The 18,289-nt window shown below is 49.7% G+C and overlaps 1 protein-coding gene across 5 annotated transcripts in view; it reads left to right on the forward strand.

Moving 5' to 3' along the window:
- Positions 1-18,289, forward strand: part of FGF12 (fibroblast growth factor 12) — a 189,397-nt gene that overhangs the window by 91,534 nt on the left and 79,574 nt on the right. The window contains exon 1 of one of the 5 annotated variants that reach the window (XM_046898320.1): positions 11,608-11,787. The exons of 3 other annotated variants lie outside the window; for them this stretch is intronic. Coding sequence is in view for 1 of the 2 variants with exons in the window: in NM_204888.1 (NP_990219.1) it covers positions 12,542-12,740 (199 nt within the window). In the remaining variant the exon portion in view is untranslated. Of the gene's footprint in view, positions 1-11,607; positions 11,788-12,495; positions 12,741-18,289 lie in introns of those variants that run through there. One more of the 5 variants, NM_204888.1, reaches the window with a different exon arrangement.

Genomic DNA, 18,289 nt, shown 5'->3' on the forward strand with positions numbered 1-18,289 from the left:
CCTTATTTATGGCTGGGAAGAATTTGAAGTGTGGGTAGGGGGTACCATCTTGGTCACTGTGGGCTGCTGGCAGACCTGGGGGCAGAACCCAGCCTGCTGACTTGGAGCTGTGCTTTGGCACTGAGGGTGGTCTGCAACACTTGCGTCCCAAACGCTCCATTGCTGTGCTTGTGAGTCAGGCAGAAAGACTGCTTTAATTTCAGCCTACGCCACCAGAAGTGGGGGGGGGGGGAGGGGAGGAAGGGGAAGGAGGAGCAGATAAAAATCAGAAAATTAGAATTTATTACAATGAAAGCCAAAGTGCTAGAAGCCAAAACTGTTGTAATGCGAGCTCTATTTCGATAGTGTCCTATTACATTGTATTAGAGGCTGAACATGCATAAGAATGTCTTGGTTGTAATTATCTGATTTGTGATATGTAGCTAATGTGTACTTGTTGTTCTGCCGTACATTATGCAGCAGCAATTCATTTCTAAACAACATTTGTTGGCAATAGAGCAGTTCAGTGCAGAAATTACAGGCATAAGCATTAAGTTTTACGTAGGCTGAGTTGCAGCTAGGGGGAAAGATAGCAGTCGTGGTGGGGCTCCTGCTCTGAGCATGCTGGGTATCCCCAGAGTGCCCCAAAAGCAGACAGACACAGCCAGCACCCACACAGCAGTGCCATGCCTGACATCTCCCCCATTCTGAAGAGAGCTTGTGGCAAGAGGTGTCCCTGCAAGCAATCAATAACAGAGTGGCTGCGACGGGAGTGGCTTCCAAATTAGATAAGCTTCTGAGCTGATGTTTGAATGATAGTAGCAATATAAACATTTGACTGAGTACCCTCCTGTCATTGCATCCCTAACAGCACTTACATAAGGCCATTTGTATCTGATGGGATCTTATTTTCTTTCGATTTCTTTAACGACACCACTAAATAAAAACACTCAATAATTGCTGGTGCTTATTTTAATTCATCAGTTAAATGAGTAAGGCCATTAGGATAGATATATTTTAAGACAGAACAATTAGCAAAGGTTAAAGGGACATTGCTCATTTAAAAATCCATTGAGCGTATACCAATCCCCCAGTTTTTAGAGCTTTAACAAGTAACATTATGAAGACAAAGAGTATTGGTGCTACAGATGAGAGAAAGGGTGTCCCAAATGATCCCCAGAGAGCTGTGGGTGACCCATCCCTGGAGGTGCTCACAGCTAGTTTGGGTGAGCCCTGGGCAGCCTGAGCTGGTGCAGGCAGCCAGCCCATGGCAGCTGTTGGACTGGATGGGATTTAAGACCCCTTCCAAAGCAAACCATGCTGTGATTCTATGTTACTGTAGCCTGTGGCTTGTCGTCTTTTCACAAATGTATGCAAAATCAGAGGGGGTAGGATGAGAGCAGAGATGTGCCCACTAGTCCTCTTGGAAGCGTCTCATTCCTCTGATCAGTAGAAACCATGTCTAATTTCTAGTCTAAATTTATTCTTGGCCAATTTCTGCCCATTTGCTCTTGTGCCACCATCGTCCTTCAGCTTATCTGTCCTCTGGCTGCTGTAATTTATGCCCTGTTTACATTTCTTTCTGCCTGGGCAATGAAAATCTATGAAACATGTCCATTCTGCTTTAGTTTGTAGCTACTTTCACTTTCTTAATTGCTCCAGTGCCAGGGTTTCAAGCAACACAAGGGAACATCCTTTGTTTTAAAAAGAAAAGCTTTCATTCAAGCTGTGTAATATTATGGACATATTTTCTGTTTGATTGAAGGTTTATGAGTACTCCGTTGTTGTTTCTTTTTTAACAAAATTGAGAAGCTGGGCCAAATTTGAGCTGACAGAGTCCATGCAAAATGGTTTCAATACATAACAACAAAGAGAAGACTTCGTACACTACATTGGGGAAATAAAAGTGCACCTGTTGCTGGAGCCACCCAAGTGCAAATATTAAGGCTGGAAGTAGCGTGTAGCTTCTTCTAGAATGGGTACCTGGTGCCTGCCTTCTGCTGGTTGTATGTGGAGAGGAGCTCAGCAGCAGTCCCTCTGGTGTGTTGAATTGCAGTGAGAGCTGTGGGTGCTGCATTGGGATGACCTGCATGCCCCACGTCCAGCTGGGAGCATTGGTAGTGTAAGGGGCTGGAGCTGCAGCTTGCAGGGAGCATCAGTCAGGTCTGGAAGCCTCCTTCATTCACACCCATTTGTATCCCAGCCCATATTTTTTGGCTCGTGACAGTTTAGACTCGCTAGTGAATAAGCAAGGACCTGAAAGTTGTTGAAGGTAATGAAGTGTCTATGAAATATGCTCCTTCACAAGGACGTGTTTGTGTTGCATATGTTCCTTTTACTGCTACTGTCTTCAAGCTTCTTTACCTGCATCTTTAATGAGGAGGCCGACGCTGCCCTGGTGGCTGCAGAACTGCAGACTTAATTTCCTAAGTGCCTGAGGAAGTTGCTGTGGAGTTAAAGGTGGCTCTGTTTCTCATCCACTTTGTTGCCAGGTCAGGCTTTTCAGATGAAGGCACCTTCTTGAACCCCACATTTGACAGTGTTTAAGGTGGGCTGGAGAGGGTATTAGAGACACCGCTTTCTAGAAGCATCTGCCCTAGCAGACTGAAGATGCCAGCAAAATCCATCCCTGCTCCAGGGAACTGCAGAAAAATAATTTTGTGCATGTCTGGTGCAGAGAATCAGAGACTGAGAGTATCAGGATTTCCACTTCTCTGTTGCCCTGGCCCTCTTTCAACTCTGAAGGATGCTCTTTGGGCAGAAAATCCCAGTACATCTGTACAGCTAATGGATAGCTGGTCAACCCTGTGTGGAGTGCCAATGGTCTCCGTTGCCATATAGCCACCTGTACCCAGCACAAAGCCATGTTCTCCTTATTTACTGACAAAAATGTCTCTTCAGAAGCCTTCCAATAATTACTCAAGCACCCACTTAAGTGGCTTTTAATTTAGATTTCCTATCCTCCTCACTCATACAATTTCCAACTGCAACCAGAGCCACTCTTGTGAAAAAGCTTTTGCCAAAAGAAATGCAAATGAATTGTCCCCCAGTTTGTACTGCCTTACATGAACTTCTGTGAGCCTTATAGCATCCCAGGAGGTGGCATTTCCAGCAGGCCAGAGCAGAAGCTTTCAATCATAATGAAAGATTAAAGCTCTTGTTGTGTTTCCCCGCACCCGACAACACTTGGCAGTGCTACAGCACCTTCAGTTGGAGTGCTGCAGGCTGCCTTGCCAGCTCGTTTCATTCCCAAAGTCTACCCTGTACACCTGCTGACCCACAGTGTCCATGGGCACCTATATATGCGCTGGGACCAGCGACAGGGATGGGTCACAGCCACTGTGCTGGGTTGCCACAGGAGGCATGTTCCCAGCTTTGCAGCCTTCTCTAGAGTGATAGAAAGGGAAAATCAGAGGTGCTGTCCTCTCATCCTTAATGAGCATTCCAAAGAAGAGGCTTTAGAGCAGGACTTTGATGAGTAAGAATGGTCCATTGCCTGTCACTCTGTGCTTGGTAGAAGGTTATTGCTCTCCGAGTATTTCTGCAGTTTTACAGGGTCAGACTCTAGACACCAAATTCAGCCTGTGGCATGTAAAAACTATGGGAGAAGAAAGGAAACAGTTATTTCAGAAACACCCATTGCATGGGTATTTAAAGCCCTGGTTTCGTGCTACTGTTCTACCTTGTGCAAAAGCAGAGACTTGAATCTTAGTCTTCAGAGTGGTGCAAGCACCAGCACTCCTGCAGCAGTGTGCTTTCTTGCTCTTCTGGCATTTCCTAGTTATCTCCAAAAGGTCTCATTTTCATTCCTTGTGGGGAACAGACATAACTTGGAAACCTCAGGGTTTTCTGCAGAGTGGCTTTCTGTTCCTGTCCACTCCGGTGCTGCCTGATGCAAGGTGAGGCCCTGCAGTCAGGTGGAGAGGATTGGCTGTGATTGCACTGCTGGGTCTCCTGCTTTGCTCAGGTCAGGACAGCACAGTAAGTCCTGTGTGACAGGAATATCAATAGAGCAAGAAACTTCTAGATGAGTGAGATTTGGATGAGGTGTTAGGAAGGGCTGTTCACAGATGAGAGTGGTGCAGAGCCACGTTCCCATGGGGACTGTGGGATTTCCACTGCTGCAGGTCCCTAGGCAGGGACCGGACCGACCTTGTGAGGGATGATGAAGGCACTGTTGGCACAGTGCAGAGGTGACCTCTCCAGGGCTCTTTGTACCCTTTGTGCTATGATATCAGCTCATCTATTTTTGAAAGAGGTTGACTCTCAGGATAAAACAATAGAGAATCCATCACAACTCTTGCCATATCATTCTCTTGATGAATTGCCTTTGCTATTAACAATAAACGCGAGCCTTGCCTTGACTTATAGCCTCCGGATCTCATCCTGACTTTGCTGGATTGAAGAGTTCCTTCTTTTGAAAATGTTCTTACTGAGAGGTGAGAGATTTATCAGTCAGCGCCAAGTCATCTTTGTCATTCTCCTGGTGCAGAGCATCTCAAACGTTTTTCTTCTGTGTCCAGACTTGCAGCAACAGCAAACTATCAGCGGCCACAGTATTACCAGGCTACGTACAACCGATTGGCAAGAGTGAGCTGGCCACCAGCCTTTGCATCATTGAGGGCATTTGCAACATTGGGTACAACAGTAGCAGCATTTCTGCTCCTGCTCTCTATTGCCCTGCTGGTGCACCCCGTGTGGGTGTTGGACTCTCCCCGTTGCATTCCCATTCAGTCATCTCTCTCCCATGGCTTCCAGTTCCCAGAGTCGCTGCTCTCTGGAAAAGTGTGCCCCATTTTGAAGTAATATATCCTGCACTCTTTGTTCCTGGCAGTTTGTTCTGGCTGCATTAAAATGAAACTTGTTTGCATGCGCTCCGTTCCCCAGTCAGTTCCGTTCCGTCCCTTCACCAAACCCGCTGCGATCATTAATTACTGCTGCATTAGTCTTTGTATCCTTGGCAAACTTAGATTTGCTTCCAGGCCAGTGATATCTTTATTGGTGTCTGGATTGCAATAACTGTTTGTGAGACTCAGGGGAGAAAAGATATGGGATTTCATTTTACTGAGGAGATGGAAGCATTGATTTATTGCTGGGGAGGAAAATAAAAGACAACAGAAATAGCACGAGGTGTGTTTTGAGGCAGGGGTATGTGGGGGAAGTGATGAATGCACATCAGTCCTTTTTACGCTGCACTTTAGGACAGCAGGGAATGAGAGAGTCTTCAAACCTTGTCCTAGCTGTATGATAGCTGTAATCTCTTATTTACATTTAGTGTTGAGTATGCCTTTTCAGTCTGTGGGAGAAATGAGCAGGTTTGGTTTAATAAGATGCAATCTGGATGCATGTAACTTCAGAAACATCCTGAGGGCAGGATTACTGTCCCGGCACTCCTGCTCTGCAGAGCTCCATGGCAGTGGGAGGACCAGCTTTTATCAGAGTCACTGTGTTTCTGCGAGCTCTCCGAGCTGCAGTGTCTCAGCTGAGCAACAGCACCCATAGGAGCCTTGCTCTCCTGGCCCCACTGAGTTTGAGGTACAACCTGAGGCTGTGAGTGCTGGGCTGCCATGGGTTTGGAGGCTGCATGGAGAGCCAAGCCAAGTCTGGGGTCAGGGAACTTTCCAAGGCTTTAGATCTGGCAGAAGCCATTCTGTGCAGACAGATTTATGGGCCCAGGGGGAGTTTGTTATTTCTTCTTGACAGCTTTGTTCCCTGCCTCCCCCTCTTGGCCTATGCCAATGCCATCTACATGCATTAACAAGGATGGTGTCATCAAGCCTTGACTTGCTGGGGCGCAGACGGTCCCACAGCCCTGCTGCAGGGATGTGACGGGGTTTGTTCTCCCTCCCTTCTTATCATACTCCATCACATTATCGGGCTGTTTTGCCTCAGACAGGATCTAATCAGGGAGGATCTGTTTGACTTTCAGCAAAGTCAGCTCCAAACTTTAAACTGAAAGGCTTTTCCCGACACGCTTGAAAACGCCTTTGGATGGCATCAGTGTTTGGCTGCATGTTGACAACGTGAGGAGGTTTCATTTGTGAGCAGCTTTCCTTCCACACAAGGAGGGGGAAAAGCACAAGCAGCACTCAGACCTCCTGAGCGCTGGGGTGGGTTGGTTTGGGGTTGAAACTGCACTGAGGGGCCACAGTCCCATTCCACCCAGACCACATCACCTTCTGGAGTAGGGCACTTCTTGCATTACTGAAAGTGTTGGCTGAAGTGGGCTGCAGGATGTCTTCATGTAGGATTCAGAGAGCCAACTGTCCAACAGAGGGAAGGTTGCAAGATTTTTCTTGCTCCTGGAAGCACCACCACCCTGAGGGTGAGGTTGGGGTTGCTCTGTTGTCTGCTTCACCTGTTTCAGCAGATGGAGGGAGTTTCTGGATGGTGAGGGGAACTGACTGAGGAAGAGGAGGCAGGGGAGGAAGGACAGAAGGCAGTTGCCTGTCCTGTCTTTCAAATTCAGGAGCTGTGGGACAGACAAAGGGATATGTGTCTCCTTCCCATGTGCTCAGGTGTGTGCTCCCGTGTTCCCTGCACCAGCTGAGGGGCCTCTTGGCTCTGCCCTGCACAAGGTTATCTGAGTGTGAAGTCTCCCTCCTTCCATTGCTCCCTGCTTGTAGGCCCTTTGGCGATTCTGCATGGGGGCTGTCATAGGGCAGTTGTTTGCCGGTCCTTCCCCTGGGCTCCCGCCACTAAGGAAGCCATGACTGAAGCACAGGACTGCAAGGACGGCAGTTTTTCATGCCTTGATCCCTCTGGGGAAGGCAGGGGCAGAACACCTGATGGATGGAGCTGTTGGGGTGATAACAGAGGCCTTGGGAGGAGCCATTGCTGAGCAAGGCCCTCCGATGTGGGACAACATCAAGCAGTCTGTGGAGAGCCTTCTCTTTGTACCCAGGAACAGCTTCCATTGCTCCAAATCTCTTTCAGACCCTGTTTGGTGGAGCCCACCATAGCAGCATGGTGTGTACAGCAGGAGCACCTCCGAATGATCTCATTCTTTTTGAGATCCTGCTTTGAGCAGATCCTTCCAGAACCCAGCAGACAAAAGTATTCATCTTCTTGAAGGAAACTGCATCGAGAACATTTGTTCCTAGACAGCCAAGGATGCCTGCGGTGGAGTCAGGCTTTCCTGTGCTCCCTTCCTCCACCTGGTGCAGGCAACAGGTCACCAAGGAGAGATAAAACCTTTGTCAAGCAGAATTCTTCTCTTAGAAAGCAAAAAGCATAAGCATTTTAAACCCGAGCAGAATAGTTTCCTTCCCCAGGCTCCAGCTGGGCTTGCTGTTTTTCAGCATTGGTTTCACTCTGCACTCTATGTGGCTGCTGCCCTGCTGCTGGCTTTAAGCTTCAGGCAGCAAACCCGACCTCTCCCCAGCTAGAGTTGTTTCCAAAGGCGCTGCACAGCCTAATGATACTCTCGTGATGAGTTGCAAATTTTGTTTTAATTGAATCTGTGAAGCCAAAAAGGGGGTGAGGGGCCCATTAAATAAATTATTTTCATATAGCAGTCAGATTATGCTCGCTCTTCTGTGTTTATTAAAAGGCCTCGTCAGCTCAGAGCTCAGCTGTGCGAGAAAAGCCCAGAAAGCCAGCCAGTTTTCCTGCTCTGCTGCTGTTTTAGGGCCAGATCTCTCTCCCAGAACAGCAGATTTTTAAGGGGCCATGTGAATTCTTATTAGGCATCCAAACGCAGATATAAAACCATGCATTGTAAACAGAATTACCCTGCGTATAAAACAACCCAAATACTGTAAGGTCTATTCTTTTCCTTATCAGGTTACCCAGGCATATTTTTTAGGAAGTCCACCCACGCAGAGAGACTGGGGAATGCCAAAGCTGCTTGAATTTTAATTATGTCAGACATGCAGCAAGGGGCTACCTTGTAAAGAACAGAGTTAATAAAACATGGATACGGGCTTAATTCCACTTAATAAGCAGACCTGGCAATGCACATATTTTAGACGTAATTTACACAGGGTGGGAATTTGGTACAGTTCTTAAAAGGTGGCTGCATACAGACTTCCGAACTCAACGGTGCCTTCCTATTGGAAGAGATTTGTTGCTATGCTGCTATGAGATGGTGAATTAGGCCATTCATAATTATCGGCGAGAGATGGGTGTCTTTCTTTTCCCATTCAGCTACAGGAATACACTGAGGCATTTGAAAGTGCTATTAAATTTAAACCTCCCTTAACTTTGCGCATGCATTTTTAGTAGCTATGCACATAAAAGAGCAAATAAAAAAAAAGCATGCATTTCTATCTGTGGTGAGCTGCCTGTGCACAGAATTAGTAGAAGAGAGATATGCCTAATGACTGGATCTACAGAATATAGCTCATGGCTTTTGAAGGCTCTATGAAAAATAAACAGGATATTCTGTTAGCAGCCCTGCGGGAATTATTGCACTTTGCTAAGGAAGGATGCCAATAACCTCCGTTTTGACCTAGATAGATCATTCTGTTTGGGAAGGTAAGGGAATGCAATTCTAGATCTCTTCTCTATTCAAGCCAGCAAAGCTCTGAAATTCATCCAGGCCTTCATTTTTAAACCTCAGCACTGAGGATAGAAGAATTTATTTATCGAGTGAACAAAGCCTCGGAGGTGACAGCATGTTGAAATGTTTATGTTGGCCTCCTTCCACAGCACGTGCCCAGTGTGTAGGCTCCTTTCTGCCCAGGGTCAAGACTGAGGGGCATTTAATAGGCCTTACGTTCAGACATGGGAGGACCCACTGCTTGCTCATATGTGCAGGATGGGCCTTTCCAACATCTGCAGGAGCAACACTGGGATCTCTCCTATGTGGTCACAGCACAGTTTGCTTGTCTGTTTTGTGAGTGAGTGCAGCTCAACTGCTTCCCTCTTCACAGTGCGGAGTGTACAGCTCTCCGGGCTGGAGGTGAGGAGGGAGCACCAGGGAGAAGAGGGAGGGAGAAAAATTGCCTTAATCGTTATAGGTTATAGGGATGTTAATATTGTATTAATACTATTATAGAGAGAGAGAAGGAAAAAAAAAAAAAGATGTAGACAGATAAGAGACGTAAGGAATTGTGTGCCTTAAGGAAAAACACCCCATTGGGCTGGTTTGGTCAAACAATGGAGCTTGCTTTGGTGGCAGTGAGGAGTGCAGAGCCTCCCTGCAGTGGGAGCATTCCGTGCAATGCTGCGTGCTGCGCTGCCCTCGGAGGGGCAGCTGGGACAGACAGAGAGATGGCTTCAGCTCAGCTTCCCCTGATGGAAGTTGGAGGGGAGAACTTCTGCTGGCAGCGTAGGACACGTGTAGGCCTTTCTGCTTCGCTTGGCAGCCCACCTAAAATGACACATTTCCCCTGCAAGAATGACAGTGCAGGAGCACGATGAGATTGGCCTTCAGTTCCCTGGCTCCAGCTCTGGCCTCGCCTGGTGCTGTTAAAAGCATGGGCTGCTCAGAACCGCTGCGAGCTGGGGTGTGATCCAGAGTGGTGCAGAGCAGGTGCGTATGCCAGTAGTGTCACCAGGAGTTCATGGCACGGTGCCTGCATTGAGAACCAAACCATGGACTACTTGGCCATCTATAAATAAAGACCTGTGTGCTAGCAAACGCAATATTATATTCAGCTTCAGAAGCTCTGCTTTAATTTAATTCCATTACTGCAGAGGCTGAGAGACCAGGGAGAAGCATTTCTTCTTGGAGTTGCAGCAGCTCTCTTCTCAGATCTGCAAATCACCAACAAGCCCTGTGAGCAGCTTTATCACCCATTAGGATCACTTTTAAGTGCAGAGCCGCTGCTTTGGGTTTGCGGCTACACAAGAAAATAAACGAGTCAGGTGACAACATATGTGAAACTTATTTAAAATAGAGGGGGATAAAACGGAATTCTTTGACCAGACTGCAGTCAGAAAGTAGCTTTATGTAGAGATGGAAAACCTCTTTCTTGGGGAGATATCAGATTTGCTTCATCCTTTGAAGATGGAGCTTTGGATAATTCACTGGCAGTTCAGGCAGTGATTCCCTGATTGCAAACAGCTTTCTTTAGGCCATGCCTGTACCTTGTACTGCAGCATTCTTTGATGTCAAGTGAAATAATCCAGCAGAGAAAATTAAAATACGAAGCAGTTTAGTTACAGGAAAGGAAAGAAAAATCTTTATTGATTGGGACAGTGAAATCTGCTCAAAAACAAACAAATAAATAAATAAAATAAAAACTGGCAGCAGTTAAAAAGAAATCCACAGCCTGACATTTATATCTCCTGAATGGCCGTGAATGTCTTCCTCCCCTGTTCTCTCCTGGAGAACCTGATTCCACCTCGTTGGCATCCACAGGATTATGAGTGAAAATCAGGAAGCGATGCTGGAGTTGAGCTCATCCTTGTGGTCACAGTGGGTGGATATTTCAGTTACCCTCTTTCCCCGATGCATTACAATAGTTAAGAGCTGAAGTTCTTGCTGCAAAGTGGTGACGCGGATTATTTTGCTGAAGTTGGTGATTCCCAGGGGGTTCCCCGGATGGTTTAAAGGGCTCTCTTCATCCTGGCACCTTTGGGACTGGATTCAGTCTCACCTCGCCACTGTTACTTGTCCCATGATACTTGGAGCAGCTGAGATCTCCTGACCCTATGCTCCCCTGGGTACCCTATTGCTCATCACTTTCTGCGTACATAGTAGCTCTTCCTTGAACCTGAAACCTGTGAGCCACCATTCTTAACGGCAGCAGCAACTATTCATATGACCAGAGGCGTATTTTTTACATCTTAAATTTAGTTCAGGGAAGTTTTGCGTGTGGAGATAAGAAGGAGACAACCCAGCTCAGGTGTGTTGCCCCGATCAGAGCATGTGCTGATAAGTCGGCGTTGTGACCTGGGACCTCAGCCTAGCGGTGCCCACCACTGCATCCATCCTTCATGCTCCCGAGGCGAGGCAGCAGCACCCCCAGCAGCGCAGCCCTGTCTCTGTCTAGAGAGTAGGGGAAAGCCGTGGGGACGCCCGGCGGGCAGCTGAGCTCGGCGGCCGCGGAGGTGTCCCGAGTCGGCTGCGCGCATCTCCGGCGGCTCCTTAGTGGGGCGGGTCGGGGCCGGCCGGGGCTGCGGGCCCAGGGATGCCCGTTTCCCGATGGGGGCGGCCCGGGGAGGCTCCCGAGGGCTGCCCGGGCGAAGGGGCAGAGCCACCGCGGAGCTGCAGTTGCCTCTCTCTGCCTGCGCGATTTTTTCTCATCCGAACCTCGATCACGTAGGATTGCGTAGAGAAGGGCGAGCGGGGAGCAGCTGCAATCCTCCCCGAGCCCGTAGCCCAGCTCCCGGCCGGCACCGACAGCCGCGGGGCTGCGGAGGAGCTCCCCGCCGCTTTGGCAGCGGCCCCGCGCTGCGTGGGAGTCCGGGGGGGGCGGCTTCCCCGGCCGCTCCCTCCCCTCTCCCCCCCCCCCTCCCTCCGTTACAGCCGAGCTGAGCCGGAGGATGCGGGCGGGCGGCGGGTGCGGCGCGGCTCCTCCACGCCGCGCCGCCGTCGGGCGGCACCGTGAAGAGTCCTGAGCCCCGCACGGAGCAGCAGCAGCGGCAGCCGCACCCCCCACACCGCCCTCCTTCTCCTCCTCCTCCTCCTCCTCCTCCTCCCCGCCTCGCGTCGCTCCTCCTGCCGCCGTCCCCGCCGCGGCAACCGGGCCCGGGGCCGCCCCGGTGCTGAGTGCCCGCGGCTCCCGCCGGGCCGGGCCGGACGATGCGGGCTGCTGCCGTCGGGGAGAGCCGCGGCCGGGGCAGAGGTGGCGAGCGGGGCTGGAGGAGCTGCACCAGCCATGGCGTTGTGAGCCCGGGGCGCCGAGCTGCGGCGATGTGAGCCCGCACCCGCGGCCGGAGCGCTTCTTTTTTTTTTTTTTTTTTTTTTTTTTCCAATTTAATTTTATTGCGTTGCCTCTTTTTGCTTTGTTCGCCGGCCTGGTGCTTTTTCTCGTGGCCGCTTTGCCTTCCCCTCCCGCCCTTCTCCGCGAGAGGAGTGGGGAGGGGGGGAAAAGAGGAAGAGGAGGAGTGCAAACAGAAATGCAGCGCGGCTCGCCCTGAGCCCGGCCGCGGGAGCGGAGCGGAGCCGCGGGACGCGTCCATGTGCGCGCAGTGCCGCGCCGCGCCTGGGAGCCACCGCGCTGGGGCCGGGGTCGGCCGCGGGCCGGGGGGGCTCTGACTCATCCCACGGCCCCTCGCCCCAGCGGAGCGGAGCGGCGCGGAGCCGCGCCGCAGGGACCCGCGGATCCTCCGCGCACCCTCCTCTGGACACAGCAGCCGCCGGCGGACCATTGCGAGCGGGGCGGCCGCCTCCCGGATTTACAAGGCGCGGGGGCACCGCCGGCCCGGCCGGGATTTGCGCTCTCCGGGGACGGACCCATGGGCGGCGGGGTCCGGCGGCCAGCCATGGTTGTTAGCCGGGGCGCCCCGCTCCGCCTGGCCGGCTGAGCCCTCCCCGCTGCCGGGACTCGGGGCCGCAGCGCGCTAAGCGGGGCGTCCCCGTCCCCCCGGGGCGCGGCGGCGGCTCGGCCCCAGCGCGCTCCGCCGGACCGGAGCGGCGAGGCGAGGCGCGGGGGGCCCATGAGCGGCGATGGCAGCGGCTATCGCCAGCTCGTTGATCCGGCAGAAGCGGCAGGCGAGGGAGTCCAACAGCGACCGGGTGTCCGCCTCCAAGCGCCGCTCCAGCCCCAGCAAGGACGGGCGCTCCCTCTGCGAGAGGCACGTCCTGGGGGTCTTCAGCAAAGTGCGCTTCTGCAGCGGCAGGAAAAGGCCGGTGAGGAGGAGACCGGGTGAGTACCGCGGGCCGGGGCCGTGGGGACCGGCTCCGCGGCGTGGGGCAGCCCCGCTCCCGGGTGCCTCCAGCCGTCGGGGGAAGGGCTCGCTCCGCGCTCAACTTCGCCCGGGCGCTGCGGTTCCCCCCGAGCTGCGGGGTCGCTGGGCGCTGCCCTCCGCCGCAGCCCGAGGGAGGAACCCAGCGGCTTAACCCACGGTCGTATTTTCCCACCTCCCACTAGTTTCGCTTTTCAAATAACGTGCTCTTATTTTCTGCATAGTGACAAGGGGATCGATAAGCTGAGGATCAATTAGAATCGTGGCCATTTGATATCTCGATCCCTCAAGTGCTGCTTCTTGAGCTGAGTTGCATGGGGAATTTCCTTAGCTCTGAAAGCCTTCCAGATGGCAGCTGCATGAATGTTGCACCTAATATTGAGCTTGCAAGAGCTTAGAAATGGATTTTGGGGCAGCCTTCCATTCCTTTCTTTCCTTTATTCTTTTGTACGTGTGTATGTGGGCTTAGTCTCCGTTCCTTGTGGAAAACTTCTGCCCTGGTGTACGTGTTGCTCACCTTTGCATGAAGTCCCACCACCCACAGGTTCAGTTCTGAGCGGTGCGTTGTGCTCTCAGGTGTCCTCAGTCAGCGTGAGAACTCAGCACCTGGCAGGAGAAGGCCCTTCCTGAATTCTCAATGGAATTACTATTTACTTCTTCCTTTCTTTCTTTCATTGCTATAAACCGCCACCAAGATAGGAAAAAAAAAATAAAGTAAAACACAGGTTGCTTTGAGAAGCCGCTGTGAGCAGGTCCTTTCCTCAAGTGTTTGTTAGTATCATGGTTAAGTGTGATACAGATATACTCATCATATGGGGATGTGCTGTCATCCTGCATAGTCCTCCCATATTTCCCATATACATGTACCCTGCAGTGAGGTGTCAGCCAGCTGGTGGCTGCTGCCGGGGCTGTGGGCTGAGATATGTGACCTGCACTCAAGGGAGGAACAAAAACAGGGAAAACCTCTCAGGTAAAAGGCCATTCATGGTTGTGATCGAAGAGGAAAGAAGACTGCGTTTGGGTTGTTGTCAGCATCCCCCATACACAGCCTGTGGGGCAGGGGTTGTATTCAGCTAGCAAAATGCTTCAAGACTCACAGTGCGTGGGGTTAGGCTGCAAACCAGACTCATTAATGGTCTGTTCTAAAGCAACTGCCAAGAGAGGATGCAAAATATTTGAAATACAGCGTGACTTGACATATTCAAAGGGAAAAAAACAATGTTGCTTTTTTCTTAATTTGTTTATCTTATAGTGAGTAGTAGCTCGTGGGCCATCCTATATCTTAATTACCTTGTGAATCCCGACCAAAAAATGACTCTTTCCCAAAAATTGTTGTCATTTTGTCTGAGGAATCCCTTTTTGTGGGATCAGGAGTGGGACCTGGGACTCTCACTGGTGGAACTTTTTCTTCTTTCCTCCCCATCTGCTATTGAGTGACATCACTCAAGCCAAGGACTCAAAGAGTGGGAACCATAAAAACACGGGAGCCATTAAGGTTGGAAGAGACCACTAAGATCATCACATCCAATGGTCAGCCCTCAACCCAAATCTAGACCTATTTTCTAGATTTCAAGATGCTTCGTTGCGTTAAAGTTTGAGTGACATTTATGGGAGGATGTGGGTGGTCGGTCTTGTTGCTGGTCCCATCCCAGTGCTCCCAGCTGCACGGGTGTAATTCTGCTTCCTTTGGATTCACTAAATGCCCATGAAGAATCGCTAGATTCTAAGAATTCCCTCCACTCGCATGGGCTTTCTTGCTAAGGGAGGTGTTCAATAAGTTACACACCAGAGTGATTTAAGGAAGACTTTTTATTGACTAAGAGGAAGGATCAATGCTAGTCAGTGATGTAAAAATAAAACTGTTCAGTCTTCAGAGCTGACAGTCAATCCGTTGTAACCAGCACTGTATTCCATTTATAAAATTAAACAAGTAGAGAAATTCATTTGCTTTAAAAAATGCCAACAGCCCAATTCCCTCTTGTCAGTCTTTAAATAAAGGATTGTTTTGGTGATGTGTCCCGCTCCTGGGCTCAGGTGTGCTGCTCAGAGGGCTGCACATTGCTGGTTTTGCTGCCGTTCTCATTGTTGGTGCAGGGGGTGTGCTGTGCCCGCATTACTTATTCATTGCAGAGTCACTCCCGTGCATCGAAAATGACATGCAAATGAATTGAAACTAGTTTAAAGAAATGTGCATACATTGTGCAGTGACCCACAACCCCAGTGATTATGTGCGCTTAATGATATGCAGCTTAGCATGGTGAGAGGAACGTGAGAAACACCCGTGTTTAAAAGGGGTAGATCCCATTTGGAAGTGGCACGCTGCTAGGGGAAGCGTTGTTACCTTCCTAAACATAACCTTGTTTTACAGCTGTAGGGGGTAACTGTTAAAATACTTCACTCCGACAGAGCAGTGCGCATCTACAGTACCCGGTGAGCTCTACCAAATGGAGAGAGTTCGCCCTGTTGTGCAGATGGTGAAACCAAGGTGCTGCCCGACACAGAGCCCCAGTTCCTCCCATCCACCCCAGCACACTCCCCATGTTCTTCACATCTGTAAAGAAACGGCGTGAGCTTACGTCAATTAAGTGTTTATAATAAGCAACACAGTGCTGCAACTAAAATATCCAGGAATGGTGCGCGTGAGCAGAGCTGCACTTGGCAGTGGTTGGCACCGCGTGCTCCACTTCTCAGTTCTCCTGTTGTCGTAGGGAAGGGAGAGCTCAGAGCTGGGAGAAGTTGGGGTTGGCTCAGCGCTGGGCGTGGGCAGCTTTTTGGAAGCAGGTCCACGCAGGGACATGTTGTATAATCAGAGCTCTGGGTGCCTGGGGAAAACAGGCTGTGGAGACGTCCTGGTGGTCGGTGGCAGTAAGCACTGTGCTGTAAAGCCAGCACTCGTTTCATCCACCTCGTGATGGGCAAAGGCGGCTCGCCCAGCGTGGTCTCCTTCTCTCTTTCATGTGTTCTTTTTTGTTATCTTTTCTACACGCTTGACTCTATGGTACAACTTGTCAGTTCGAGGCAGGCCAACTAAGGACGCTGATGTGATGGCTGGAGCTGCAGATTTGGACACATGGGCTGAATCCCATTCTTGTGAATTAATACAGGCCATCGGCAGCAGTTGCGCAGGTGCCAAGCAAAACGTGTGTATGCTGAAGAGCACCTGCACAGTTATATGTATAAAGTACAGCTAGAAAAGGTTAAAATATGTATTTGGCTCTGACCATAGGAACTTGCTGGAGGATTGCAAAGAATTTAACTTGTGGCATGGCTTTTTGGTGCTGCTTCAGGAGATGTAGCCTTTGATTAAGGCTTGATTAAGAATAATAGATCCAAGAATTGAATGCAGAAGACTGGGCATAGCTGCTGTGCCATGGCTTCCCTGCCAACAAATGGTGGAACCAAGTGGATTCACCCTGTTTGTGGCTGAACTGAAGCCTCCAGGCATGCTCAGCAGTTTTGTAGTGCTGGCGCTAGGCTGGTGGGTGCAGGTTGTTGTGCACGCTGTTGCTTCATCGCTTATCTTCACAGGCAGAGCTCAGCCTGGAGTTGGGTTCTGCAGCACCAGCCATTGCAGAGCATCATCTCCATCTCTCTGGGCTTTGTTTCTGTAAAAGGGGTTCCAGCTCAGAATGCAGAGCTCAGGGTCACAAACAGTATTTTTTTTCTTCCCTCGAGAAGAACAAAAAAAAACCAACTCTCTGTTTTTTTTCTTTTTTTTCTTTTTTTTTTTTTTTCCTCCCCTGTCTGGTATGTATTCTGTGTTTCTCCGGGGAAAAGGTGCTTTTCCTTAAGGAGATCTAAAGGCATCTTCCAAAGTGAAGGAAATGGCTCATGTGTAGAAAAAAGCAACCCAGTAACTTAAAATGTCTTTTCCCTTTGCAGTATTTCTCATCTTGAATAATAGATGAAGATTTGGAATTTTATATATGTATAAATGTATGTAGATATCTTTGCAGCAATATAAGTGAGACATAAGAGCAACTTCAGCTGAAGGACACAGAAGGACCTTGTTCATTCAGAGATTTGTTTTAACATTTGAGAAGTCTGTCTATTCTGTAAGCTGTTCAATTCCCTGAGTCCATTGGATTACAGAATCATAGAATGCCTTGAGTTGGAAGGGACCTGAAGGATCACCAAGTTCCAACCCCCTGGTGCATGCAGGATTGCCAACTGCTAGATCAAGCACCAGCTCAGGCTGCCCAGCACCCCACCCAGCCTGGCCTTGAGCACCTCCAGGGATGGGGCATCCACAGCTTTCCTGGGCAGCAGTGCCAGCACCTCACTGCCCTCTCTGTGAAAAACTTAGCCAACATCTCATTTAAATCTTCCCTCCTTTAGCTTAAAACCATTCCCCCTTATCCTGTCACAATGAACCCCTTTAAAAAGTTGATTTCCCTCCTTAAAATATTGGAGTTGAATCCTTTCTGATTTCATATGGAGTGAAAGTGATGATTGAAGCTCATGGAAGAAGTGCTTTTTCAGTTCTCCATTCATTCTCTCATATTTCTTGTGGTCACTTTTATGGCCATTGCTCTCAGTGGTGCTGCGGTACCCGACCAGCCTGTGGAATTCAGCCACTGTGCGTCCCAGAGCTCAGTGTGTATCTCAGTGTTTCTCCATGCAGTTTGTGTGTATATGTCTGTGTACATCCAGGTGGGGGGCCCATCGCACTCCTATTCTGTAGGGTTTGGTGCTGTCCTCCACCAGCTTGTGTTAGAGGTAAGGTGTGCTTGGAGACAATGACATTACCTTGCCAAAAAAAGCCCTACAAGTGTTGGGTGAAGGCTCATGTGCCAAGTGGCTGTTGCTAATGAGTGCACCGATAATCAGGAGTAGGGAAAGGTTCCCTTCTGCTGGAGGTAGCTCAGCAAATAGGTTTTGTTTTATGAAATTGAGCCCTGGGAGTGGTATTGCACACATATGTGACTCCCAAACATGAGGACTCGGAAGCACTGCAGGCTGCTGGGTTGCTCCAGAGCATGGAAAACTCAGCTGCAACCCACTTTGCAGTGCAGGCTTCAGGCAAGCACATCAGTCAGCATGCACACTGTGCTGCTGCTGGGCTGGGTGTAGTCCATGCCAAGAAATTCCATAGAGATCATCCAGGCAACCAGAAGGATGGGTGTCTGTTCTCCCCATGGCCTCAGTGGGAGCTGTGCTTGTGGGAGCAGTGAACACTGCTTGCTAGTAGAGGGGGTTCATCGTTAAAGCAGTGCAAATGAGTGATTCCTCCATCAACAGGCAAATGGAAGTCAGGGGAAAAGAGGTCCACGAGTGATTATTTTCCCTCCCCATAGAATGAAAAATCCATATAAATCAGTTTATCATTGATTTATCTGTTGGTTGTTTTGGTGTTGTGGGTTTTTGTGGTTGTTGTTGTTGTTTTGTTTTGTTTTTGGAGGAAAATAGTTCAATTTCACATGTATTTATTTTTTTACCTTTAAGATATGCTTCTAAAAGAATGTTGTTATGAAATAATAAAGAAACAAAGCCTGTATTCCAAAAACAC

Source organism: Gallus gallus, chromosome 9 (genome assembly GCF_016699485.2).
Source record: "Gallus gallus isolate bGalGal1 chromosome 9, bGalGal1.mat.broiler.GRCg7b, whole genome shotgun sequence".
Lineage (NCBI taxonomy): Eukaryota > Metazoa > Chordata > Aves > Galliformes > Phasianidae > Gallus > Gallus gallus.